At 36.4% G+C, this 26,672-nt stretch overlaps 1 protein-coding gene across 2 annotated transcripts; it reads left to right on the forward strand.

Annotated features, from left to right (window-relative positions):
- The first annotated feature begins 503 nt into the window (after positions 1–503).
- Positions 504–23,522, forward strand: LOC140155828 (PHD finger protein 21B-like). 2 transcript variants are annotated; one of them, XM_072178812.1, is made up of 11 exons: positions 504–674; positions 1,112–1,144; positions 1,567–1,632; positions 7,989–8,056; positions 8,570–8,792; positions 9,438–9,554; positions 9,895–10,029; positions 10,896–10,962; positions 11,427–11,500; positions 21,993–22,169; positions 23,006–23,522. In XM_072178812.1, the coding sequence occupies exons 1-11, from the start codon at positions 612–614 to the stop codon at positions 23,105–23,107; spliced, it is 1,125 nt and encodes a 374-aa protein (XP_072034913.1). In that variant the 5' UTR covers positions 504–611; the 3' UTR covers positions 23,108–23,522. The 2 variants fall into 2 exon arrangements, with proteins under 2 accessions (XP_072034913.1, XP_072034914.1); XM_072178813.1 differs by lacking the exon at positions 504–674 and adding an exon at positions 822–914.
- The last annotated feature ends 3,150 nt before the right edge of the window (positions 23,523–26,672 follow it).

Consider the following 26,672-nt stretch of genomic DNA (forward strand, 5'->3'; position numbering starts at 1 on the left):
TTTCTGGCTCAGTGGCTCACAACAACTATTGAAAAAAGAAATCCAACCCCCTTTTTTTTCTCAGTTCTTTTTTTATCTTTTTTATATAGGCCTATATAGAAATTATAGCTTAATTTTCTCCCAGTCATGGCATCTGGTGATTCATGGCATCTCCGCTGTATGATTTAGTGATTTTGTAAAGTTCAACCCTCTACCTGCTTTCCCGACCTGATTTCAATGTTGATGCCAACGTTGACTTTCCACTGCACGCATCCCGCATTTCTTCAATCTGCTGAAAAAGATTTCACATCCGGGAATTTACTGAGGTGTTTTGCCGTCTTACTCATAAATGATACTTTCAATGGATTAATAAAGTAGTACACAGTTTACTTTTGATGTAACACATGTCTCAAATTTGTTATTGGTAACATTCTTTAGTAATATTTAAACAAAGTTTGGAGGTTAATATAATTTCAAAGCTGTTAATACTTCCAAAAATAACATTCCATATATTAATTATCACTACGCTATGTTGTGCGGTTCATGTATCCCAATCAAAAGTACAGTGGGGTATTGGTCCCGGTGAAAAACCCCTCGGGATAGCTTAAATCAGAGCCGAAATTTACACCAAAATGTCGAATGCAGATTTGGAAAAATTGCAGCAACTGCTTCGAAAGGAAATACAGTGTCATCAGGTACGTTGATTTCGTTTTTAGTTGCTCTTAACGTGGTTGTTGCTTGAATTGAAAACAACGCAAAGTAACGCGAAGCCAGTACCCGTGCATATTTGCCGTGTGTTGCATGTGTCGTGCATGTACAGTACGTATGCAAATGAGTTTAAATGCCCTTACTCGGGCTTGTACTCCATCAAAACACCAAGTTGTTTTATACCTCCTGTGATAAATTATCTGTTTTCTTTGATTACTTGACTAAGGGTAAGTAGTTAAAATGTGTTGCTTTTATCATGCATGTTGCGTGCATTGTATGAGGACCTCATTTTGTGCAAATGGTTTGTTGTTAATATTAGGTAAATAACACTCGTTTTGCGTATGTCTTCCATTGTCCTGTGCATCGTAACTTTTCCTCCTCGCATTCCGATTCTCATCCAGATACCCCTCTTGTTTTCTTTCAGATTCTGGTGGCCAAAATGAAAAATGATCCACAGGTAATATTTATATTTACTCCATTATCTTCTTGTTGTATTATATTACTCAAACTACGTGTAAAAGGTGTTTAATTTTCAGATACATTTGGTAAAGTTTCTAGTCTGTTGACCTGCTGCATTTTCACCGGTGTTCAACGTACACACACACACCACCAGCAGGTCATTTCCATTTCTTATTTTGCCATTGCAATATTTACCGTGGTGATGTTCCATTTGCACAGCCGCGGTAGATAATTATCATAAATAATTGTATGAAACATCAGTACTATGATGAGTCTATGACTATGAACAAGCGTATAGTAGTTTGAATCAGGGGTGAAGTCATCAGGTTTTGAAGGTCACTTTTCATTTCAAACAAGATAGAACCACTGAAAAATATTTGTTTTTTATTTTTTTAAATGTATTTCCCTTCTTATTTTCAGAATGGTGAACTCAAAAAAGAATTGCATAACCAGCAATTGAAAATAACAGCTTTGAGTGAAAAACAGGTAAATTTAATTTATTGATAGCCATTTTAGGTGCTTATACATGTTGTAGTTGAAGCTTGCAATGCATTCACTTGACAAGGCCTACACTATGTTATTGTTACAGTACCACCTGTCCCATTCAACAATGTCTTTGTTTCTTCTGATCTGAGCAGTGCATTATGGTATGATTATTGACCGGAACAGGGTGTTCAAACTTTATTACCGTATCTGAAAAAAATGCAACCAAACGGCCTAATGTTCTACTGTACTTTTCTACAAATAAAGGTTTTTTTAAAAATTATATTTAAAATATTTATCATAAATATTAATAATTTGTTATTTTTTATTATTATTATTATTTATTATTATTATTATGATTATTGACCGGAACAGGGTGTTCAAACTTTATTACCGTATCTGAAAAAATGCAACCAAACGGCCTAATGTTCTACTGTACTTTTCTACAAATAAAGTTTTTTTTTAAAATTATATTTAAAATATTTATCATAAATATTAATAATTTGTTATTTTTTATTATTATTATTATTTATTATTATTATTATTATTATTATTATTATTATTATTATTGTTATTATTATATTATTACTGTATTAATATTATTATTACCTGTATTAATATTATTATTACCTGTATATTATTATTATTATTAAATTATTATTATTATTATTATTATTGTTATTATTATTGTTATTATTATTGTTATTATTATTATTATTATTGTTATTATCATTATATAAATAACTAGATTTCGCGGTTCTCGGGTTGGGTGGTTCTCGTGATAGGACTATCTCTAATTACTCAACACCGTTACCCATATAGGCCTACCTGCCCTGACCTTTTTAATTTAATATTGCACCCCGGAAATAGTCATGTTCTGCTGTAGGCCTAATAGCCCGTATTGAAATTTGTTGAAAATAGGCCTATTGATGACACCTGCACGATTAGCCACACTGTAATGCTTTCCGATGCTCAGACTGCGCCTGTCGGTACTCGCAAGACTACTACGATAGCGCAGCGCGCCGTGAGCACGCTAGTATTAGCGAAACGCCAGCGCCGCGATAGCAGCATGGACAGATGGACGGACGGACACGCCATGATTAGTATTATGATAATAATTATTATTATATTATTATTTTTATTATTCTTATCACCTTCTTGTTTTTTGAAAAAATTATAATCTTTTGCAAGCTAGGTCCTTTTTAAGCGTTAAAATGTGTACATGCATGCGCCGTTAAGCATGTGGATAGGGCCTTGTGCGCTAGACAGTTGGCAGTAAGTTTAATTTGTAATAAGGAACTCTGCATGTCATTACTCTTGAGACGAGACAGACTATAATGTTATACTTTGTACTGTTCAGTTTTCTGTTGTTTTCTAATGGTTACCGAAAGGGAGATGTTCGAAATTGCCTTATTCGGCAAAGGGCAAGGGATGCGTGAGGAGGTGTCCAAGGGGATGCATGAGGAGGTGTCTTCTTGTGCAAAGCCTTTTACTGTGCATCTTTTAACATGGATTGTTTTTAAACATTAAATTTTTCAACATTTAGCAATTTCGAATTAATGCCTTGTTGGGCTACCCGAAAATCAAAAATATCCTGGACTGATTCAGGCAGCACGGGACCTACAGTGGACTAGATTTCAAAATGTTAATAAATTACTGGCCGGGCGGATCGGGGAATACACCAACGGATAGAGTGAGTTTTAGCCTAGTTGAAACGGACTAGGGTTCGTTCTTCCAGTCCGGTTCGGGATCAGCAAGTACCGTAAATATAATTATATTAATAAACAATACAAAAATACAGACATTTTCATCTGCCATGACATGATTGTTTTTAAATTAAAATGAGTAAACATTTCAAACGGTACATTGATGGTGCACTGCACAAGTCTAGATTATAATTGGTCTATACTCAAGATAAGTCGCAAAAAGATTAGAAAATTGACATTTCCTATTCTTAAAAACATGGACTGCACCTGCACCTCCACCGCTGTCCCTTCAAACTTACATGTATGTTACTGACATTGTATTGGTTTAATTTTTAGCAGTATTTGTTACCCATACTTTAAGCTTTAAAATGAAACCTTATCATAATTTAAGTTTAGGGGTTGTAATGCTACAATAATTTATCCCGGGCATTGTGCGGGAAAATGAACTGCGGACTTCCGCCTAGACCCTTTTTGCATGCCCATCTTTGGCACCTTATGACATGCGACCATCGTCATTCGTAGTTTTCAATTAAGACACTTGTAATATTTGCTAAGGAGGACACCTCAACTTCCTCAAAGTTTTTCAAAATTCTGATTTTTACACAATTGTAATGTAATTTACTAAACTAACATCCCCTGAAAAAAATTCTTGCCCGCAGAGTACTATTTTGAATCAGTGCTGTCCAATATGTGTAGATCTACATACATGTAGACGTAGTCACATAGTACTAATATTAGGCATGTCCACTAAAAATTGAAGTAATTTTAAATTGATTCAGACCTAACTTATTGGCTGGGAATTGATGAAAGAAACATTTTGGCGTTTAAATAATCTTAATCGGAGGTTTCATTCCAGAGATATGGCCTTTCGAGTGTCACGATTTTATATAGGGCTGCTAGAACATGTTAAAAAGTTAAAGTCCAAAAAGGAATACTAACAGAAAGTGCAACTTTAAGGTACTTTTTCTTAATGTATTTATTAACTAGCTTATCTGGAACATTATATTTGCTTATAACAACATGCAAATAAGATCATCCTGAAAATTTAATCGATTTTGTTGACATACAACAAAAATATAAGACCTCAAAACCCATGGTTTGTTTGGTGAAACCTCAAGCATGATCATAGATGGCCGCCATGGAAAATATCTCCATAGAGGAGATGAACAATAAGTGCATTATTTCAAATGAAAAGCGGTAGTCTTAAACATTGTTCAATCTTTTAAGGTCAGCACATTTTATCTTCAAAAATTATTATATTTCATCATGGCATAAGTTTGGTAACATTAATCACTACCAATTTTGAGAAATTTGCTCCAACTCAAAGGTTATCTTTACTACATTGAGCAATACACTGTGTGTGCATGGAAGCCATGATGGATAGCATATGAAATGGACATGGTAGTGAGAAGTGCACGGGAAGTGCATGATTTGAGATGGGCATGTAGGCTTAAACATTCTTAAATTTCTTAACATCCTACACATTTTGTCTTCAAAAATAGTTCAATTTTATGAGTACCCCGGTATGTAAGTTTGCTTGTCTGATTCACTCCAAATTCGGAGATAATTGCGTTTGAACACCTGATGCACGTAATGGTGTCACTTCAACCTGTTGTAGTTCTCATCTCATTAAATTTTTCATTAAAAAAAGTTGATCTCTTCATGAAGGAAGGTCCTCTCTATTTACTGACCAAACAGGAAAAAAGTTTGGTTAATGTTTTCTGGTGGAATCAGGAATTTCTTGAAACACCCTGATATAGGCCTACATTTGGATCAAAACAAGTATGTACGCCATTTAACAGGCCTGGGATTTCTTGTATCGATCAGTTTCTCCATAGGACAGCGTTCAAGCTTTGACTTACATTTGGTGGACAAAATGGTGAGAAATTAAAGTGAAAAATATCCTACTTAAAGGAATATTTTCTAGGGTGAAATTTTGTGTAGAAACTGAATCTGACATAAAAAATGCATAAAATTCAACTTGAAAATTTTCCCCATAGCACTGTACAGGCATATTTCTGCCCGAAGTCTTCAAATTTGAGCAAAAACTGGTGCAAAAAAAATAAGTCCTTCAAAATGGGGATACTAAGGGCTAAACAAAAAACATGTTGCTCTAGAGGGAGGCATTGGTAAGGGCAACATGTCTTTTGTTTAGCCTCAAACCTCCCAGTTTTGAAGGACTTATTTTTTTTGCAAAATCATTGACTTTTTCACGCCCTCAAAATCCTTAGGGGTGGGGTAGCATTTTGCAAGTTATTTTCTTTTCTGTATATCTTGCTTACTTGTTTGTTATATCATCAGTTAGCTATTGAAATACTGAGCAAACAAACACTTAAAGCATCCCTATAGCTCATCCCATTGTGGAGATATGGCCTTTACAAATTGAAAATGATGCGAATATTGTATTTTTTTCTAAATCAATTGTCACCCGAACCCTCAAGTTTCTACCCCTGCTACAAAAATAAAGAAATATGTGGATCCCATTCAATGCTTTTAATATCACAATTGTACCCTTGTTACACAATTAGCATAGAAAATTAGGCACTATTTGATAGTTTTCATGTTCATACACTCACAGGAAATCTTCAAGTCAAAATTTTTGTCACCCCAAAACGGCTATTTTCGGCCAAAATCGGACATAAAATTGAATTTTTCTTGAAATCTATAAAAGATAGGGAGTTTTAAGTGCCAAAATCTGATTCTAGATGATATTTTACCCTTGGAAACATATAAACAATCAAGAATTTTTATTGTTTTCACCCCTAAATACTTTTTTCACACATGTGTCCGCTAAACGTAAGTCAAAGCTTGAATGCTGTCATAGACAATACGTGTGTGAGTGCACGCACACAGTAAATGAAAAATCGTTCTAGTGGAAACTGTATTGAGAGTGGGCATCCCTACTAATATTTTGCAAAGTGAAACCTGTAATCACATGGATACTTTTTTCTGTCTGGCTGTATGTACTTAGGTTAAAACCTGTAGTGTCAATGTGTAAGTTGTCTGGTACTAATTAAAGGTACTCTTGGACTGAGTTCCATTGCTAAATTGCAAGAACTGTATTGAAGAAAACAAGGCCTGGAATCAAAATTACCATAGTAGAAATTTCAATTGAATGAACAAAGCCTGACACAGCATGACAATATTTTGCGTACACTGCACGATGTACGCTAGCATGTCAGGGTGTGTGCGTAATGTGGAAGTGATTCCAACCATACCAACTCACTCGTGATTGGTTAGTATTTTAATATTGTATCCAAAGTTGTGCAAAATTTGGAATACGCGATATACAATCGCAGTTGGATCGCATACAGCTGTTGAGAGCTGCACGTTCATTCAATTGAAATTTCTGTACTGTACATACTAAGTGTAGATTTTTGAATTGAGACAAATTTATAATCTTTTGTTGGCTGTTCTTTTTGCTGTAAAAATGTACTTGTAGTTTTAATGTAGTGTATCAATTTCAATGGGTAGGCCTACATGTACAATGCCAGGTCATTCATGTGTTTGGGACAAATAACACAATTGAAAGTCAAGTAAAATTAAATTTATATGTTCTCCTCGTACCTGCCCTCTTCCTCTTTGAAATTTTTTTTTCAAACCCTAATTATGCCCAATCCCACAAAATCTCGCCATGCTCACTCTCTGGATACTTTCACTGAAGCAAGGTAGAAGTGTGTAACATACATGGCACCCCACCTAATTCGCCCATATAATGTATAAAGAGCAAAATGCAGCCTTTTTAGTAAAATTTGCCTCAAAAACAGGGTAGGGTTAAGTTTTGAAGTTCCTGCAGCTCACCCCTGTCAAAAAAATATGTGGCTATTTGATAAAAGCGATCAAATGAGTTTGACAGTGGCTATACATGATATAGGCATCGTTGGTTTAGTAAATTGCCTTTGCTTTTGTACTACAATATCTATATTGGGGGATTTGCGGAACTGCTGTATTTATAGTTAGTATGCAATGATTTGTATTTTTAACCTTTACAAATCATTATCTCCAGATTTTAACTGTTGGCAATTCCTAATTTGTATTGCTGATTTTAACATTAATTTGTCTGAGGTGCATGATGATAAATCATAATCATTTTAATATAATTTTCCAAAAAGTGAAAATAGTTCTTAAAATCATTTTATATACATGTAGGGCCTAAGATAGAACTTCTATAGATAATACACATTATGTACATTTTTTTTATCTCAGTGGGAGGGAATAATGTGGGCTGTATCAGATAAAATCACCCACATTTAATAATATTCATCAAGTGCATTTGATAATGGGTTCACAGTAGGCAGTGTCTGAACTCTTGCTAAATGTGTTGTGACATACATCAGTGGTGTGCATATTCAATGATTCATCACTCATGATAATGTTGCTCAAATTGATTAGCACCATGGGATAATAAATCCTCTCCCTCTCCCTTTGTATTGTCAAAGAGATACATTGTGTATCAGGGTGTTCAATGTCCAATAGGTTCTTCAAGTTAGACATAATGATTAGGAATAGGAAAGGGAGTCGGCAGTCAGCGGCAGAAATAAACCATGTGTTCCATCAACAAATTGCAATGGCACAGAATAGATAATCTCCTTTTCCTGTGGGTATTTGTGGTTCTTTTAATTTATAGACTTTTCTTCCCTTTCTTTTAACCAGAAAAAGGTTGTGGAGCAACTTCGATCTGAACTTGGCATTAAGAAAGAACCTGGCACTGCTAAAGAACCGTGGGTTTGCAAATCTCCTACATAATTTTCCATAATGATAATTTTGATAATAATAGTACCTAATTAAAATGATGAAACTAGTAAACGAGATTAGTTTTCATTTTCCATTGTTAACTTTGGTGTAGATTGCTCATATGTTTTGGTTTTATTTTTTGGGAACTGAAGTACGAAATGTTATTGAGTAGTCTACCATTCCCAGATTTCAATGTAACTAAATGGTAAAAAATACAACCTTTGTAAGGATAACCTTTTCATACAGAAAGAATAATAAGTAGCTACATTGTACTATTATGATCAATAAGCAATATAAAATTAGGAAGTACTAGACAATATGTGGTCTTTTCATAGCGAAAAGCTTCCACTTCATGGCTCATTATAATGTTCTTGCTACAATGTAACTTACAGGTATGAACATTATATGTAAGATGTAATTTATATGTAGTGTGTTTAAAGAAGAGCATATTTATGAAGTAATTTCAAGTCTTATATAATTTACGAAATATTGCCTTTGCAGGGTACATCACCAACACCTTTATCAGCCTCACAGAATCTTAACATACCACAGCATCGGTCACATCACAAGTCGCATCATCATGGGTCGCGACCAATCCTTGGTGGAACACAGCCACCTACACCTCCTCGCATGTCCATCTTGACCAACAAGCCATCCATGGTTGCAATCAAAGTGCCTAACGTTGCATCAAGGCTTTCAGCCAGTAGAGCCCTAACCCTCAAGGTAAGAAGGCTGTATTGAGTTTTTGTAGAATACCAATAAAAGCAATTCATGATTTCTACAAAAGAGAAATTTACCTGAACTAGGCAATGTGTACAAAACATGTATATATAGGTACATCACAGTCTTATGACAATCAATATTAATTACTTACAAGTGACTTGGACAGAATGAGTTATATGCTTATCCTTCTAGGTACCATTAATTAGAAAGCAAATGAATTGGGATCGACAAACAGGTGTAGTTATTTCATTAGCTATTGAATTGAAAATTAAAATATTGAATACCGTATTTAAATAACTGACATATAATAATATTTATGTATTTCTTGGCCAAACTGGAACACTATCAATGCTAGTGGCTCTGCGATAAACAAACACGAACATAGCGCTGTACAGAAGAAAGCATACACGCGTCTTACATTGCGTACACGCTTAGTACGCTATATAGATGTAACATGCATGTTGCAGTTTGGTCAAGAAATACTTAATTTTACTGTAATGTTGCTTTAAAATTTTGAAGCCAACTGATTGGTAGTGATATTAAATGACAAGATGCAGACATGCTATGTTTATCATCATGACTTTATACATAGGTAAGAATTTTACTATTTTGATCATGGTGTGTGATTTGCTTTATTATTTGCAGGAATCCAAAGACAGCAATTCCAACATATACAAGAAACCCATGTTAGTACCAAAGCATACTTTTAGTACTAGGATTGAACATGCAATACCAAGAAAAGCATTAACGCCAGAAGAAAAGGTACAATTTTTGTAGACTTTTACCAATTTTATGATTCATAGTTGTGCTTTGCACTACATAAGAGTCCTGATTTGGATGGACAGCATGTCCTTGTATGTCGTAGGCCTTAAAAAGTAGTGAAAATGAAGGATTTTTTCATTTCTAATTCGGTTGTAACTTCATTAAAATAGGAAGTACTTGCTCTGTTTTTAACAAATCTGATATGAAATTGTTGCCGCTTTTAAGAGCACTCAAATGTTACAGCTTTTTTTGCACTGTATCCTCCTTTGTATTACATCTACTCTTATGATTTGTCTGTTTTGTTCATGATTGTCATGTTTTTATTATTTACAATTTACAGAAACTTGAATTCATGGCAGCATTAGGTCTTATCACACAAAAAACAGCAGAACAACTCCAAAGTAGAAGGTCAGAAAGGAAGCGAAGGAGTACAGCAAATCCACAATATTCTAATTTTGACAGACATGATGTTGAGGTATGCTTGAATTGAAAGGATCTTTGGAATTAAGATTTATTATTATCAGCACAACTTATACATGTTATACCATTATTGATTGCTTAGCATCATGAGTCCAAACTGATCATAGCTCTATGTAAAGCCTATGGAAGAGTTATACAGGATTTAGGGTGTAGGCAAAAGGTCTGTTTTCCCTTTCAGCTCAAAATTTATTTGGGTCGTAGGTTGATTTTTTTAAAGATCCCAAAAGAATGCTGGAACACACTGAATTTGTGAAAATTGTTTCAACTTTTTTTCTGATACGTTATAGCAAGCTTGTTGGAATTTATGCTGTAGAATAAAGCATATTAAAAAATCACTCGGCGACGTTTAATGTTTTACAATACACCCCGATAGGGAATTCCCTGGTATAGATCCAGCTGCCATTTCTCCTGGTGGTGGATCAATGTTTGTTTTACAGCATTCATTGACGTCTATAGGTGAATAAATTGGGTCTACACCTTTTAAGATCTAAATTCCACCAATATTTATTGCTGAGAACTGCACCAAAATGTTTAAAAAGCTTCAAAAGCTGTGATTCTTTTATTTTTTAGGTCGGTCAGTGTACCGCTTGGACATTTACCACCCCTTGTCCCCTTCCCTTCATTACCAGATCTCCCTCCTAATAAAGGGTCATCTCTTGTATCTGATCATCATGGTTAACTGATATTTGGTTGATTACTATGTAAATGGTACCCATAGATTTTTTGAAGCTAATAATGAAACCTTAGAAAATAATAAGCTTCCTGTCAAGAATTAACAGAATACCTGAATCATTTTTATGTACATTCTAAGTTTGTTCGTTCATTCACAAAGCCTACTGTTTGTTATTCGCCCCTTTCCAGAGTCGGAGATCAGCCACCAGTTTTCTTGCTGCTACAAATGGTCTTGGGCAGGAAAAGAGGAGAAGAGGCAAGTTCCATTATCATGCTTTATGTACTTTCCTTGCTTTTGCTACAAACACATGAATAGTCTAAATGGTGGAGCCTATTAGGCAATTTTACCATTTCCAAAAACATAAATGCTTTTTAAAATGAATACTTTAAAAAAAATTACACGCTTGGCGTGCAGGCATGTGTAAAAGTCCAGCCCTGCTTCAGACCCTATTCTGATTATGAGTTTCAAAATGATTAATGATAATAAATAAATGAAAATTTAGGTAATATTGTGTGTTTGTTTATTTTTTGGTTGTAGGAGGGGGTGTATGTGAGGTGTGGGGGTGTGTGTGTGCTTTATACCTTTGGTGTATGAAGAATCCTATTTGGGGACATTTTTAGGAGCCAAAGATCAAATCATGTCTAGGGCATTAGGAAGTTGTGACTAAAAGTAAAACCATATGATTGATGACATTTTATATGATATATATTTGTTAACAGGTGGTCATCGTTCACCAGACACAGAGAATGACATAAATGGATTAAATGGTGCTATACAAGTGAAAGGTGCAGATGTAAGTTAGCCATTTATAAAATATTAGACATTTGTTAATATGCATGTTTTGTTGATGTGTAAAATTGTTTTGAAGCTTGGTAAAATCAAATGATAAACTTATTAAAAATGAATTCAAGATGTAAATTCCCTTTGGCAATCAATTGCGTTCAATTTCAAATTTAGGAACCATGAATCAATTCACTTGGCATGTATTTGAACATTTTATTACATAGAATCAGCTTGATCAGTATCATTATCAAAAGCTGAAGGTATATATACCTAAAGGCTGAAGCTCTGTATGTCTCCTAATGCTAGTATTGGGTTTAGTCAGGCGCTGTTTTCTTTCCTGTCCTATGTTATATCTATGCTATTAAAAGATTATAATAGAATAAATAATTCCAACTTGTTTAATATTAGTGATTTTGCTTGTCCCCAAGTGATGCTTGATGAAAATTGCATGAATGTATTAAAATGGAATGTTATTGTATGAAAATAAACAAAACATTTAAAAGCAATAAGTAAAGTTCAAATTACTAGTTCCCACCTCCCTGCATGATAAGTGTCCTTAAAAGACTACTCAATTAGGCATGGCATGTTACATTAAAAAGTTTCTCCTGAACTATAGGGTCCACAACTTATAAGTTACCCCCTAAATACTTTTTTAAATAAATCGAAAAATATTTGACAAAATGCAAACGTCTAAAAAGGTATGGGTAGCCGTATTTGTTTTACACATATGGACCAAATTATAGCGTCACACGTCATTGCGTTCAGTCACAATGGTTCATTATGTAAAAGAATAGACTGTTTTAAACAGTGTTAAAAGTTGCATCTGAGCCCATAGGAGTCAACTCTCAAACAATACAGCAGGCTAGGTATATTCAAGTGTTTGTTAAAGAAAACCTGACTGCTATGGACTCGGGTGCAACTTTTAAAAGGCCGCTTTTCTTACATAATTAACCATTGTGACTGAACGCAATAACGTGTGACGCTATAAATTGGTCCACATGTGTAAAACAAATAGGGCTATATATATCTTTTTACATTTTTACATTTCGTAAAATATTTTTTGACTTATTCTAAAAAGCATTAGGGGGAAACTTATAAGTTGTGGACCGTATAGAACAGGAATATTTAATGCTGACAATGAAAACATGTCATCCCCTGCATCCCCTTTTAATGGATATTACAATGTTCCATTGACCCTTACCATGCACTTAATCCAGGGTCATGAGGACTTCTGTGCTGTGTGTAGATGTAGTGGTGAGCTCCTCATGTGTGACACTTGCAATCTTGTCTACCACCTGGGCTGCCTCCAGCCCCCTCTCATCGCTGTTGTTACGAGTCGTACTTGACTCAAGGCCAAAATCACCTTTTACCCAAATTCACACGAATGCACAACACAAATACACTGTTTGATTTTAAGCTAACAAATCTAAGTCTTTAATTGAAAATAGAGTATGCTTGGTACATATAACAACAATTACAATAAAATCACACAATCAGTTTTACTCTATGACTACTTAACCAGCGGTCTTCTTGTTGGTGATTCTAGAGTTCTTGCAATGTTCTGGACGACTGATGTAATATATCCTTATTCACTTGTTCTGCGAAAATCAGCGAAGTCCATCGTACACTTGCATTTATAAATCCTTGCACATGAAATCCTCATACGAAAATGATGATGCTTCCTCCAATCTCCTTTGCGCTGCTATCTCCACAAATATATCTCCTTGCGCTGCTTTCTCCGCAATATCTCTTTGCGCTGCTTTCTCCGAAAATGGCGTTTCTTTCACCAATCACTCTTTTCCAGGAACAGGTTTCTTTAACACAGCTCCGCTGTTTTTGACAGATGCGTGGCCTTCACAAACTCAGCAAACTCCAGCAATTTGACAGAAGAACTTTTAATCCTTTGATGAGGAAGAGCACTTTTGTGTGCTCGCTGTCTTCTTCGTTGCTGTATTAAAATTAGCTCAATTATTGGCTATATAAACTGGTTAAAATGTACTTTTTTTGAAGCACGAAGACCATCACACACATGTGGAGTATCTCAATCTCCCATGGCATTCTGTCCAGTCCCAACAAAAGCCTCCAGCTTTTTATAGCAGTACTCATGCAAAAAAACCCTCATCTATTAATAAACCATTACTTCAATCACATTTTTACAACATTGCTGCAATCTTGGGATTTCCCAAGATTAATTATACACATTCACATTACATCACTTCCTGGGGGGTTTTCCTGATGGTGCAATAATGAACTGGGGCTTTCCAAGTTCCAAACATAGCTCTGACTTTGTTTACAATAATTTGGGGAATTCCAAAACGACTTTCCACACCATTATCTTGCATTACAAGGGGTTTCCCATCTCATGAAATACTTTCAGCTTGTAAACAAAGTTAAATAATTAAATTAAATCAAATTACTCAGGGCACATCACACCTCCCCTTAAAAGAAGAAAGTTCGAATGTAATGAAAACTTTCTTAAATGTTTTCTTCTTTTACATCAACTTCAACATATTATCAACTTTGAGTATTTATCTCATCATACACAGTGACTACTTGTCACACACAACTTCCCTTTTAAAGGAATTTTTTGTTTGTCAGGTTTTATGCAATTCTGGACAGGGCATCAGCCATTACATTGTCTTTTCCCTTAATATGTTTGATGTCCAGATTGTACTCTTGCAAGGTCAAACTCCACCTCACCAGTCTTTGGTTTTTGTTCTTCATCCTGTTGATGAAGGTGAGGGGATTGTGATCTGTGAAAACAAGCACAGGGTATACTGTGGTACCCAAATACACATCAAAATGTAGCAATGCTAATAGCAATGCTAGACACTCCTTCTCAATTGTGGAGTAATTTCTCTGGTGCTTGTTGAACTTCCTTGAAAAGTAACAAATGGGGTGATCTATTTGATCTTTCACCTCTTGCATCACAACACCTCCACAGCCTATGTCACTGGCATCAACAGTCAACTTGAACTGCTTCTGAAAATCAGGTGCAGTAAGCACTGGTGAACTCATGAGTATCGATTTGACTTTGTGAAAAGCATTTTCACACTGTTCTGACCAAATGAATTTTGCATCTTTCTTCAACAAATCAGTCAAAGGACTTGCTATCTCTGAAAAGTTTGGGCAGAACTTTCTATAATAGCCAACCATTCCTAGAAATCTCATGAGTGCCTTCTTGTTTACAGGTGTGGGGTATTGCTCAATTGCTTCAACTTTGGCTTTGATAGGTTTCACCTGACCTTGACCTACAACATATCCCAAGTATGTGACTGTGGCATGGCAAAACTCACTTTTACCAGGTTGACTGTCAATTGTACTTCTGACAGCTTCTTAAACAATTGATGGAGTTGTTCCATGTGTTGTTCCCAAGTTTGACTGTAAACAATCAAATCATCTACATACGCTTCACATCCCTCTATGTCTGCCACAATTTGGTTCACCATTCTCTGAAATGTTGCTGGGGCATTTTTCAAACCGAATGGCATAACTTTGTACTGGTAAAGACCAAATAGTGAAAAAAAAGCAGAAATCTCTTTGGCACGGTCTGTGAGTGGAACCTGCCAGTACCCTTTCAAAAGATCAAATTTGCTAACAAATTTTGCATTCCCAATTTTGTCAATGCAATCATCAATTCTTGGAATTGGGTATGAGTCTGTCTTTGAATGAACATTTGCAGCTCTCATGTTTGCGACCAATCGGTATGAACCATCAGGCTTGGGAACAAGAATGCATGGTGAACTCCACTCACTACTACTTGGTTCTATGATATCATTGTCTAGCATGTAATTGATCTCATTTTTGAGATGTTCCATTTTCAATGGATTGACTCTGTAAGGATGCTGCTTAATTGGTTTAGTATCACCAACATCTACATCATGAAATGCAGCATTTGTTCTACTTGGCGTATCAGGAAATATATTGTCAATTTGTGAATCAAATTTGCAATTTGACTTTGTTGATCTTGAGAAAGATGACCTAACTTTGAGTCCAAATTAGTGAGCACATCAGAATTGTTCAATTTTACATTATACTCTTTGTGCTCCAGCTCTTTATTCTGGTCAAATGTGACATCAGAATTGTCATCTTTACTCTTGTCTACATTGGCGATTTTGTCTACATCGGCATGTTTGTCTACATTATCAGCATGTTTTACTGTACACACAGGTTTTGAAATGCCACTGTCACTTCTTTCAACATACTCTTTGAGCATATTTATGTGGCATAACTGCCTGCTCTTGCGTCTACCAGGAGTCTTGATAATATAATCTACTTCACCCACTTTTGACTCTACTTCACATGGGCCATGATATCTGGCTTGTAATGGGTGTCCTGGAATTGGAAACAGTACTAGAACTTTGTCACCTGGTTTGAACACCCTTTCTCTTTGGCATGTTTATCATACCATTGCTTCATTTTGGCCTGACCCTGTTTCAAGTTTTCTTTGGCGATATCAGTTACTCTGTTAAGCCTATGCTTAAAATTGGAGACATAATCCAACAAATTGATATCTGATTTCTCATTGAGCCACTTTTCTTTCAACAACTTTAAGGGTCAGCAAGACTGTGTGTCCAAACACTAACTCAAAAGGACTAAATCCCAAAGTTTCCTGAACAGCTTCCCTAGCAGCAAACAACAACAAGTGTACTCCCTCATCCCAGTCCCTCTGAAATTCCAAACAGTATGTCCTGATCATGTTTTTCAATGTTTGGTGGAACCTTTCTAGTGCACCTTGTGATTCTGGATGGTAAGCACTTGAGGTATACTGTTCTATACCTAATTGATACATGACCTGCTGAAATACTCCAGAAGTAAAGTTTGATCCTTGGTCTGACTGTATGGACTTGGGGAGCCCCACAAATGTGAAGAACTTGGTTAAAGCTTTCACTATTGTCACTGCTTTAATATTTCTCAAGGGTATGGCTTCAGGAAAGCGTGTTGACGCCAGCACATAATTGTCAGAAGGTATTGATTACCTGACTTAGTCTTTGGTAGGGGCCTACACAATCAATAATAACCCTACTAAATGGTTCATCAAAGGCTGGAATTGGCTTTAATGGAGCAGGAGGTATTTTCTGATTTGGCTTCCCTACTACTTGGCATATGTGACATGTTTTGCAATATTCAGAAACATCTTTTCTGAGAGTGGGCCACCAGAAATGTCTCAGAATTCTTTCATGAGTTTTCTTAACACCCAAATGCCCTGCCATGGGACTATCATGTGCTATGTTAATTACTTCAGTGTGGTATACTTTTGGTACCACAATTTGGTGCACTACCTTCCACTCTTCATCGGCAGGTACATCAGGGGGGCGCCACTTTCTCATTAGCACATCATCTTGTTTGTAAAAACAGACAGAGTTTTGTTCTGCTTCTTCTAGGGTCAATGCCCTTTGATTGATCTCTTTGAGTTCTGGGTCATTTTGTTGCTCCAGAATCAGCTTGTCATGACTTAATGGGTCTTTCATGGTTTCCTCAATTTGTTCATGCTCAGAGGCTGTGTCATTTTTAGGGGTCTTTTTATCCCCTGGAGAAGGAAGTTTATCTTCTTTCTCATTCAACTTTGACACAAAAGTGTCTTCCAAATTGTAGCCTAAGTCATCAATTTGGTTGTCCTCAATTGTTTCTAATGAGGCTCTCTTACTCATTGCCCGTGTCACTGCACATGCAGGAAATATCTCCTCTTCCTCACTATTATCATCCTGTAAACAGGGCTTATCTGTGACTATTGGGTCAGGAAAAACCTTCCCCCTGCCAGATCATTTCCTAGCAACATGGACACTCCCTTGACTGGCAATTCATGTCTAACTCCTATGGTTACAGGACCAGAAACTAAGTCAGATGTCAAGTTAATTTTGTGGAGAGGTACCTTAAGTATTTCCATCCCAATACCCTGGATCAAAGCATTACCTGCTGAACTAGCCTCATTAAAGGGCAAAGTTCCTTCCAGAATCATAGACCGTGCACAACACGTATCTCGCACAATCTTGATGGGCTTTGGACTACCATTCTCACCAAGTGATACTACTCCCTCTAACACAAATGGTTCAAATTCTTCACACACCTTGTCTGTCTCACCTCCCTTTTGTGGGAATTCTTGTTTCTTGATTTGACTGACTTGTTTCTTTTGACTCAAGTGACACTGCACATCCCACAGTATTACTAGCAGTTTGCTGCTGTTTTTGTGCGTCTTGTCTGCCTTTTAAGAAATAACACTGGGTCATCGTATGCCCTGGTCTCTTACAATGAGTACAAGTTACTTTGGCTTTAAATTCAGTCCCAAATTTTGCTCTGTTACCTGAACTCCCTGGGGTCCCTCTACCACCAGCACTATGCTGTGAATTAGACTGAGGTTTCACTTCTTGTGTAACACCTTGATTTGCTCTAGGTTGATTATGGCTGAACCTGTTTGAATAACTTCTGTTATGACTAAATCTACTCGCATTCAATTTGTGAGTTAAACCATAGTCGTCCGCCATTGTCGCCGCTTCGTTTAGCGTCTTAATTTTGCTAGTGCTTTCATCCAAATGGGTTTTAATGTCAACGTGGACACATTTCTTGAACTCTTCTATAAGAACTAATTGCTTAAGTTGGTCGAAATCATCTTTGACTTCTTTTGACCCAAGCCACCTGTCAAACATTTGTTCTTTCACTCTAGCAAATTCTACATGGGTTTGATCTGCTTGCTTTCTTGAATCTCTGAACTTTTGTCTGTATGCTTCAGGCACCAGTTCATATGCCTTGAGAACTGCCTGTTTGACTTCTTCATAATCATTACACTTCTCTATTGGTAGAGCTGAGTAAGTTTCCTGGCCTTCCCCACAAAACTACTTTGTAACAGTAGGGTCCAATGCTCTGGAGGCCATTTCAAATTTGTAGCTACCTTTTCAAAATGTTGAAAGTACTCGTCAACTTCTTTTTCTTTGAATTTAGGCACAAGCTTTACATACTTTGTAACATCAAAGCCTGACTTTGACTTTGAGGAGAAACTTGATGAGTATTTGTCACCTAGCTTAGCCAACTTCTCTTGTTCAAACTCAATTTCTTTTTCTTTCAAATGTGCTTCCAGCGCCATCTTTTCATGGCGCGCTTTGTCTTCCATTGCCATTTTCTGTTTCTCAAGTTCCAATTTTGCCACCTTTTCCTTTTCTTCAATAAACATTTTCTGTTTTTCCATATCTAGCCTTTCTTGTTTTTCTTTATTTTCATTCTCTAACTTGATCATTTCCAGTTTTTCTTTTTGGTCCATTTCTATTTTCCTCAGTTCTAATTGAATTTCCAACTCTTTCAATTTAACTGCAGAGTCCCCACCGATTTCAGTTTCGACCTCTTTTCTCTTGCCCAAAATGGATTCATCAAAATACTCTTCATCAACTAAAACCTCAATCAAGACATTTTTGATTATTTGTCTTCTTGTAGTTTGCTTTACTTTCAAGTCATAATGTTTGGCAAGTGCTAATAAATCAGGCTTCTTCAACTTATCAAATTTCTCCCAATCTATAGTTTCAAGAAACTCATCTGCTTTGAACTCTGCCATACTGTACTTTCACTTTTAAGACTCAGTAAATTAATGTTAACTTTTTACAGTGTATTTTCCCGGACGCTGAGCCCCCAATTTTGTTACTGAGTCGTACTTGACTCAAGGCCAAAATCACCTTTTACCCAAATTCACACGAATGCACAACACAAATACACTGTTTGATTTTAAGCTAACAAATCTAAGTCTTTAATTGAAAATAGAGTATGCTTGGTACATATAACAACAATTACAATAAAATCACACAATCAGTTTTACTCTATGACTACTTAACCAGCGGTCTTCTTGTTGGTGATTCTAGAGTTCTTGCAATGTTCTGGACGACTGATGTAATATATCCTTATTCACTTGTTCTGCGAAAATCAGCGAAGTCCATCGCATTACACTTGCATTTATAAATCCTTGCACATGAAATCCTCATACAAAAATGATGATGCTTCCTCCAATCTCCTTTTTGCGCTGCTATCTCCACAAATATATCTCCTTGCGCTGCTTTCTCCATAATATCTCTTTGCGCTGCTTTCTCCGAAAATGGCGTTTCTTTCACCAATCACTCTTTTCCAGGGAACAGGTTTCTTTAACACAGCTCCGCTGTTTTTGACAGATGCGTGGCCTTCACAAACTCAGCAAACTCCAGCAATTTGACAGAAGAACTTTTAATCCTTTGATGAGGAAGAGCACTTTTGTGTGCTCGCTGTCTTCTTCGTTGCTGTATTAAAATTAGCTCAATTATTGGCTATATAAACTGGTTAAAATGTACTTTTTTTGAAGCACGAAGACCATCACACACATGTGGAGTTTACAATCTCCCATGGCATTCTGTAAAGTCCCAACAAAAGCCTCCAGCTTTTTATAGCAGTACTCATGCAAAAAAACCCCTCATCTATTAATAAACCATTACTTCAATCACATTTTCACAACATTGCTGCAATCTTGGGATTTCCCAAGATTAATTATACACATTCACATTACATCACTTCCTGGGGTTTTCCTGATGGTGCAATAATGAACTGGGGCTTTCCAAGTTCCAAACATAGCTCTGACTTTGTTTACAATAATTTGGGGAATTCCAAAACGACTTTCCACACCATTATCTTGCACGTACAAGGGGGTTTCCCATCTCATGAAATACTTTCAGCTTGTAAACAAAGTTAAATAATTAAATTAAATCAAATTACTCAGGGCACATCACACTGTGCCTCCAGGCATGTGGAGTTGTCCGCAGTGCAAGGTACTTGTACTATTTGAGGGCTGTGCTGTTTTTTGGTTGGATGGTTTTTTGCACTAAAGACCTGCCAAGGAAATAGTTCTAGCACTGTCACTAGTACAGGCCTTAATGTGCAGAATGAAGAATGAGAGTTGAATGAATGCCTTTGCATGCTGATTTTACTTACATTCATTGGTTGCAGAAGTTTTGTTCGTTATATTTAGGGTTATTTTGAAAACAGTGTCAAATCACCTTTCGACATTCATTAGGCAAACATATAGTATTTGGCTAAGTCCATCAGCGGGCCGGCTACTCTTTCTGATTATCCCGTAAAAAGACACAGGTCACATGAAGTGCTGATGTGTTGATGACGTGATTCAATTAGCTAATCAGAATCCCACTTTCGTGTTTATGCTATAAACAGCACCAAATCGGCAGACCGCTGAAGAACCTTGCTGAAAACTATAACCTTTGCTTGAATGTGAATTCACAAAAGTGCACACAATACAGAAAATGCATTTGGAGTAGGTGTTAAGCCCAGCAGTGTCTACGCTATTTTATATCAGTATACAATGTCTTGCTTATTACTTGCTGAGCAAAGTTAGGACGATTTGGCTTGCATGCAAACCACTCTGGCCATTGATTGTGAGTGAATTGAGCTTGAATTCCCTAAAACATTTGAGACAAGTTAAATGTTTGAGAGTGTGCAACAGCCTGTTTATATTATGCACCTTAACTTGGCTGTTAAAGGCATGCTATAGATTGTCAAATGTTTTAGAAATTCAGTACAGGGTATAAACTGCTTCTACATAAGGCTATTTTTGTTTTGCTGGCTTGGCTATTCCTGCCTGATTGTTTTGATAACTAATACTGTTTAGTTTTTTTCCACAGTTTTATTCACTTTTTATTTGTCTTTTCATTGCTTTTGTGAAGAACACATTACTATTTTCACATAACTACATTTAATTCCTTCCCACTGAGTGGAAGGACAGCACCTATTATAGTGCTGTCAAGTTTTTAATTAATTTGTTCATATTCATGTAACATTTTGTTGCCTATAATTTGCAGGTACAATTCCAACAATACTGTACAATGTACATGTACATGTACCTATTATCACTTTGTGTTCCTAACACAATATAAAAATACTAAGTGTTTTCACACATGACACATGTGGCAAAGGTAATTCTTGTCTACATCCTGCAGTATATAATAGCTAACATAATAGTAAAAAAGACAATTTGATGTATACTGTGAGCTGTTGCTAGATTAGCCAGTGACCAAGTGATTACACTACCAAAGCAGAACAAATGTGCTGCAGGATGTGGACTAGATGTGCTATATCACTCAACTTCTTTTTTATATTCATAACTTAAATGTTTATTTCTGCCTTGGAGGAGGCTGCTTCAAACTGCTAATTAGAATATGTTGTATTCTAGATTTTAAAATAATAAATCAAGTGTGTGTGGAGATGTGTTTTGCCTTATAATATTAATGATTTGTTGTGGTTCTTTATGAAATTTTCTTTTTGTGTTGATCAAAACCAACTTCTGTTTGTCAATTTGTGAGGGATAATTGTGTTGGGAGTGTTATCATAATATTTTACAGTTTACCTTTCTGTTTTTCTTACCGGTTGCTTTATCATAATAACCTGGTTAGCAATGGGGATGGTTGCAATGACAACTAACCAAATCAGTCATATACAAAATGTAGTAACTGAACATTCTTATGACCATTTATTTTTCCCAAACCTAGCTGATTGAGAAAGGTGGACAGTCTTGGCACAGCACAATGGCAGTTGTGAACTCATACATTCAACACAAAGGCACCAAAGAAGAGGAGAAGAAGAAGTTACAGAGGAGAGCAGGCGAATTAAGAAATGAAAGATTACTGCTAGAACAGAAGGCCAAACAACTTAATGATGCAATAGCTGTAAGTAAACATGTAAACTATCATTATATTGGTCATATATTGTGAAAACCACATGGGCCTCCATTGAAGAAGATTTTGCAATTCTAACCCTCCAGATCCAACCATTTTCATCCATAAAAAGTGGAAAAGGTGTGGAGGATATTGGAATTCCAAACAAAATTGTACAATTATTGGCCAAATTGTGCAATAATTCAACTGTTTCTTACAATTTCTGCAACTTTTAACAGGACTTGAACATAATACTAGCATTTCCAGATGAATTTAACATATGCAAGTGGAATTAAAATTGGAGTGCATCTTCCACAGGGTTGGTAGATTTTAAATGGAACTAGGGCATTCAAGCCAAAAAAAGGGTGTGTGTGTGTGGGGGGGGGGGGCATTGTGAGTGTGTGTGCACGTTGAATTTGTGTACATATGTAAAGCTATTCGCTGGCAAAGTGATGTAACAATAGGATTAACTAACATAGCAATAGGGTAAAACAATTTTTTAATATACAGCACTTCACTAGTACGTTCACGCGGTACCTCTGCATTGAACCATATGCTGATCACTCGCACCTGTAAGATTAGTATCTTTGAAAAGAACTTGTTCGGTATTGTATTCAATCTATGATTGCACAGTTGATGAGTGCAACGTGCTTGTAGTGAAGGGCGATATATTCAAAAATTGTTTTACCCTATTGCTATGGTAATTAATCCGATTATTACATCACTTCGCTAGTGAATGGATTTGGGCATGTAAGTTTGTAGAATTTATGAATTATTTCATATCATTCTATGGTGGAGATAAAGGTACAGAAATAAGATATAAATTTCATTATTTTGTTGTCTTGCAGAAACAAATGATTGCAAAGAACACACTAATGGAGCATTTCCGCAAGACGGAGACAGCAATATCACAACTCAAGGACTTTATCACTCTGTTCCCTCCACAATGACGGCCATTGACTCCATTTGAATCAAACAGGTGAAGAGCAAGAGAATCAATTTCAAGTGTTCCTTCAAAAGACAGACAAGTAGCCACACATGTTGTTTCCTTATCAAGCAGTGCGATTGAGGACATATGAAATCAGCTTTGCTAACTCTGGATCACGGGCCGCTTTCATGAAGACTAGCGATTTTATTTTAAAAGTGTTTTAGAGTTTTAATTTGATGAGGTTAAAACCTCATCAAATTTAAACTTTAAGGTCAATCGCAAGTCTTTGTGAAATGGGACTTAGGAGATATAATTTGTATGTTACGACTGTGAGGATAGCAGGTATGTTACGACTGTGAGGATAACAGCGTTTCTCGTTGTCATCATCTGTACCAAGTACGGTTTGGTGTGAATCCTACTGAGGAGTAAGATAAGACAGAGCGCGTACCACCAGTCAAAGTCCCCGTGTATTGTATGCTACCAGTTCTCGCATATTCATGAGGGCTGATTGTTCGATCGTGCTGTGTCTAACAATCACGCCAGCGCTATGCGTGCCTTGGCGTTGCCTGCATTCGCGATTACGTTAATAGACCATGAAAATACGCGATAATTGCGTAGCAGTCTCGCCTGTCACATTTCATGGAACAATCGGCCCTCATTATTGGATGAGGCGGAGACTTTGACTGGTGGTACGCGCTCTGTCTTATCTTACTCCTATGTGGTTACAACAAACCTGTTGAATTACACAGCTTGAAATACAATTTATTTGTCGCTCAAACTGCGCTTCAAAATAAATGTTTGCAAGCGTTACTTGAGGAGGAAACAAAGGAGGGTTTTTAATATACTTGACATGCCACATTGAGTAAAGCATTATTGTTTTTCCATTGTGTATTTTTTACTTGAAGAGAAATATTACATGCAAATTACATGCAGTGGAAATTAATGATTGCTAGTAATTGGAAAGCAAACAACATTTATATGTAAACCGCTTTTATACAAATCAAAAGAACATTTATATACCTTGGGTTGCAATATATATATATATTATGTGAGTACTAGATGTAATGAAAATGCAAAGAAATCAATTTGTTTGTCTTGTATGGAAGGTCAGCAAGGATGAATGTATATTGGCTTTACTAAGTTTATATTACAGTTTGTAGATTATAGACTTGTATGTTTGTCACTCCCAGAAGAACTTTTTTACATTTCTGATTGTTTATTTATCAGTTGCGATTGTTTTTAAATGAGGAGAGTTCTTCAAGTAATTTTTTTCATGAAGAGAAGTGAACCTTGTCCTGAAAACAAGATTATGTAGTGAAGAAATGAGGTGTAAGAAGTACTATGTACATATTATTATGAGATACAATTCAGTTTTAGCAAAGTACAAAACATATGAACATGTTTATTCTGAAGTGGTAAGGGGAAGGAGAGTATTGCTTTTATAAAATGTGAATACTTCCTGACTTGGGCTCCAGGCATGTGTAGCAATCACATGCAAGTTGGCTGTGGATATGATGTGGGGGCTTCAGATTAGTAGTGCTGACATTGTTTTGCATATTGGAGACAGCTGTGACAATCTATCTCAGAATAAGCATGCTCATATTCTGCCACCATTTTGTTAACTAATCCTAACTGCCCTGAATGCTACAAAATACTACATGCTGAATGCCTCCTGTCAAAGCAGGGTATTCATTGAGGCAGGAGACACATAGGGCACCTCCGACCCCCTCCCTCACCGGGCATAAGGGTTGATCAGGCCCATGGTCAAAAAGCTACCACCAGAAATTTGGCCAAAAAACCTCAACTCTTCGTTGGTCCACAGTGCCTCCTGATGGCACACCTCGCTAAACTGCTTTGAATGCAAAGTACTACAAGCTGGTGCCTCCTGCTGGGGCGGGTAACACATAGGGCACCCATGACTAAATCCTGCTCCTGGCGATAGGGCTAATTAGTAAAGGATATTGCCAAAATAGCTGTATCAGTACATAATGCCAAGTATGCTGAATTTTGTTTGTATGATTTATCGGTTTCCATGCCAATAATGTGTGTAATAATAAGTTTTTTTCCCAACTATTATGCAAAGTTATGTTTTAAAACAGAAAAAGTACATATTCTCATTTAAATAATATTAAAAAGTTGGTACAACTTGTTTCAGCTTGGCCAAATGGCAAAATTATAATGTGGGAGAGTTATTCAAGTAAGTTTGGCTACTACTGTGCATTAGTAACCTTGCGTTTGATTAGGTTATTTCAGTGATTTCTTTATTGACCAACCAAGCAATGTAGGCAGGGAAAAGTAAAACTACAGTACTATATATTGAAGGTGGTTTACATGCAGGGAGGTGTACTCTGTGCATTAATGACAAACAAAAGCTATTATTTCAAACACTTTAATTGTCCTCTGCTTTAGATGTTCACACCTTCTTACATGTATGGTCATGTAAATTGCAAAAGAAATGGAATGAATTCTAGGCAAGATATTCAAATGCAATTGATGCTTGTTGGGCAATGAATGGATAAATGGTGTAAGTGTGGTGTTCTGAATTTATAATTTAAAAACATTACTCACTTTTTGTGTTGAGTGAAGGTAAAAGTTAAGATCAGCCAGAGCAATGCTCACAGGCCTTAGTCCTTGGCATTTATACAGGCTCATGACACTCGATGGCTAGTTGGAGGACAACTACTGCCTACCCGATTATACATGTAGGACTCCCATTTTGTGATTTTTAATAAATTATCCATCAGACACAGAGTCCTATATAGAGGGCTCTAATATGGCATCTTTTCATTACACGGTGCATAGTAAAACCTGACCGGTGTATGACTTATGGATCATTTAAAGTCACAAAATAGCGGCTGGGTAAACATACACCGTCCTCAAAATTGTTATAGGCAGTGTGTACGGAGTGTCTTGCCTCATCCTTTATTATCTCTGGATTAGACCAGACTCTCCTGAATTAACTTGTTCATTGGCTTGTCACTCCTCCTGTGCAATGAGTTCATCATACCTTCCCAGGTATGTATGCATCCATTTATACACCTGGGTGCATAGTTTTAAAGGGCCTTGTCTAAATGCACAACACTGTGGCATTGCTGAACCAGCAACCTTGTGATCATGAGTTGCAGCCTGTACTGCTATGCCTCCATACTGTTTTTAACATAGTGAAAATTTATCTTAAAAAATAACCATCCATTCAGTATGAATGAAGCAACCAGCATGAATGTTGCAAGTAGTGCATTGCATACAAATAAAGATAAAGCATGTAATTTTTGGATGGTTCACAAGCATCAAGACTGATATGCTGTCACAAATCTTTTCATTGCCTACATACTGTAACGTTCGCCTAATGGCGCGCCTGGGCTCCTTTGCCTTGGGGTAAATTTCAATGTACAAATAGAGAGCTCCCTCCTCTAAAAATCCCAACAAGAATTAAGGGTATGTGCCCTTATTTGCCAGTGGGATTTTATGGCAGGGCACTTTTAGTTTGTGTCAAAAATTCCAGTTATGTCAAGGGACCCCATAGCGCCATTAGGCGAACGCTTACGGTATAAAGATTAAGCATCAAGATTAACATGCTGTCACCAATT

This window comes from Amphiura filiformis, chromosome 6, assembly GCF_039555335.1.
Source record: "Amphiura filiformis chromosome 6, Afil_fr2py, whole genome shotgun sequence".
Lineage (NCBI taxonomy): Eukaryota > Metazoa > Echinodermata > Ophiuroidea > Amphilepidida > Amphiuridae > Amphiura > Amphiura filiformis.

Bases quoted from the DNA above. Each gene is read 5' to 3' on its own strand.
- LOC140155828 (XM_072178812.1), top strand. From the start codon at position 612: ATGTCGAATGCAGATTTGGAAAAATTGCAGCAACTGCTTCGAAAGGAA. The intron at 1,633-7,988 runs GTAAATTTAATT...TCTTTTAACCAG, and splicing joins CAGCTTTGAGTGAAAAACAG to AAAAAGGTTGTGGAGCAACT. The intron at 22,170-23,005 runs GTAAGTAAACAT...GTTGTCTTGCAG, and splicing joins AACTTAATGATGCAATAGCT to AAACAAATGATTGCAAAGAA.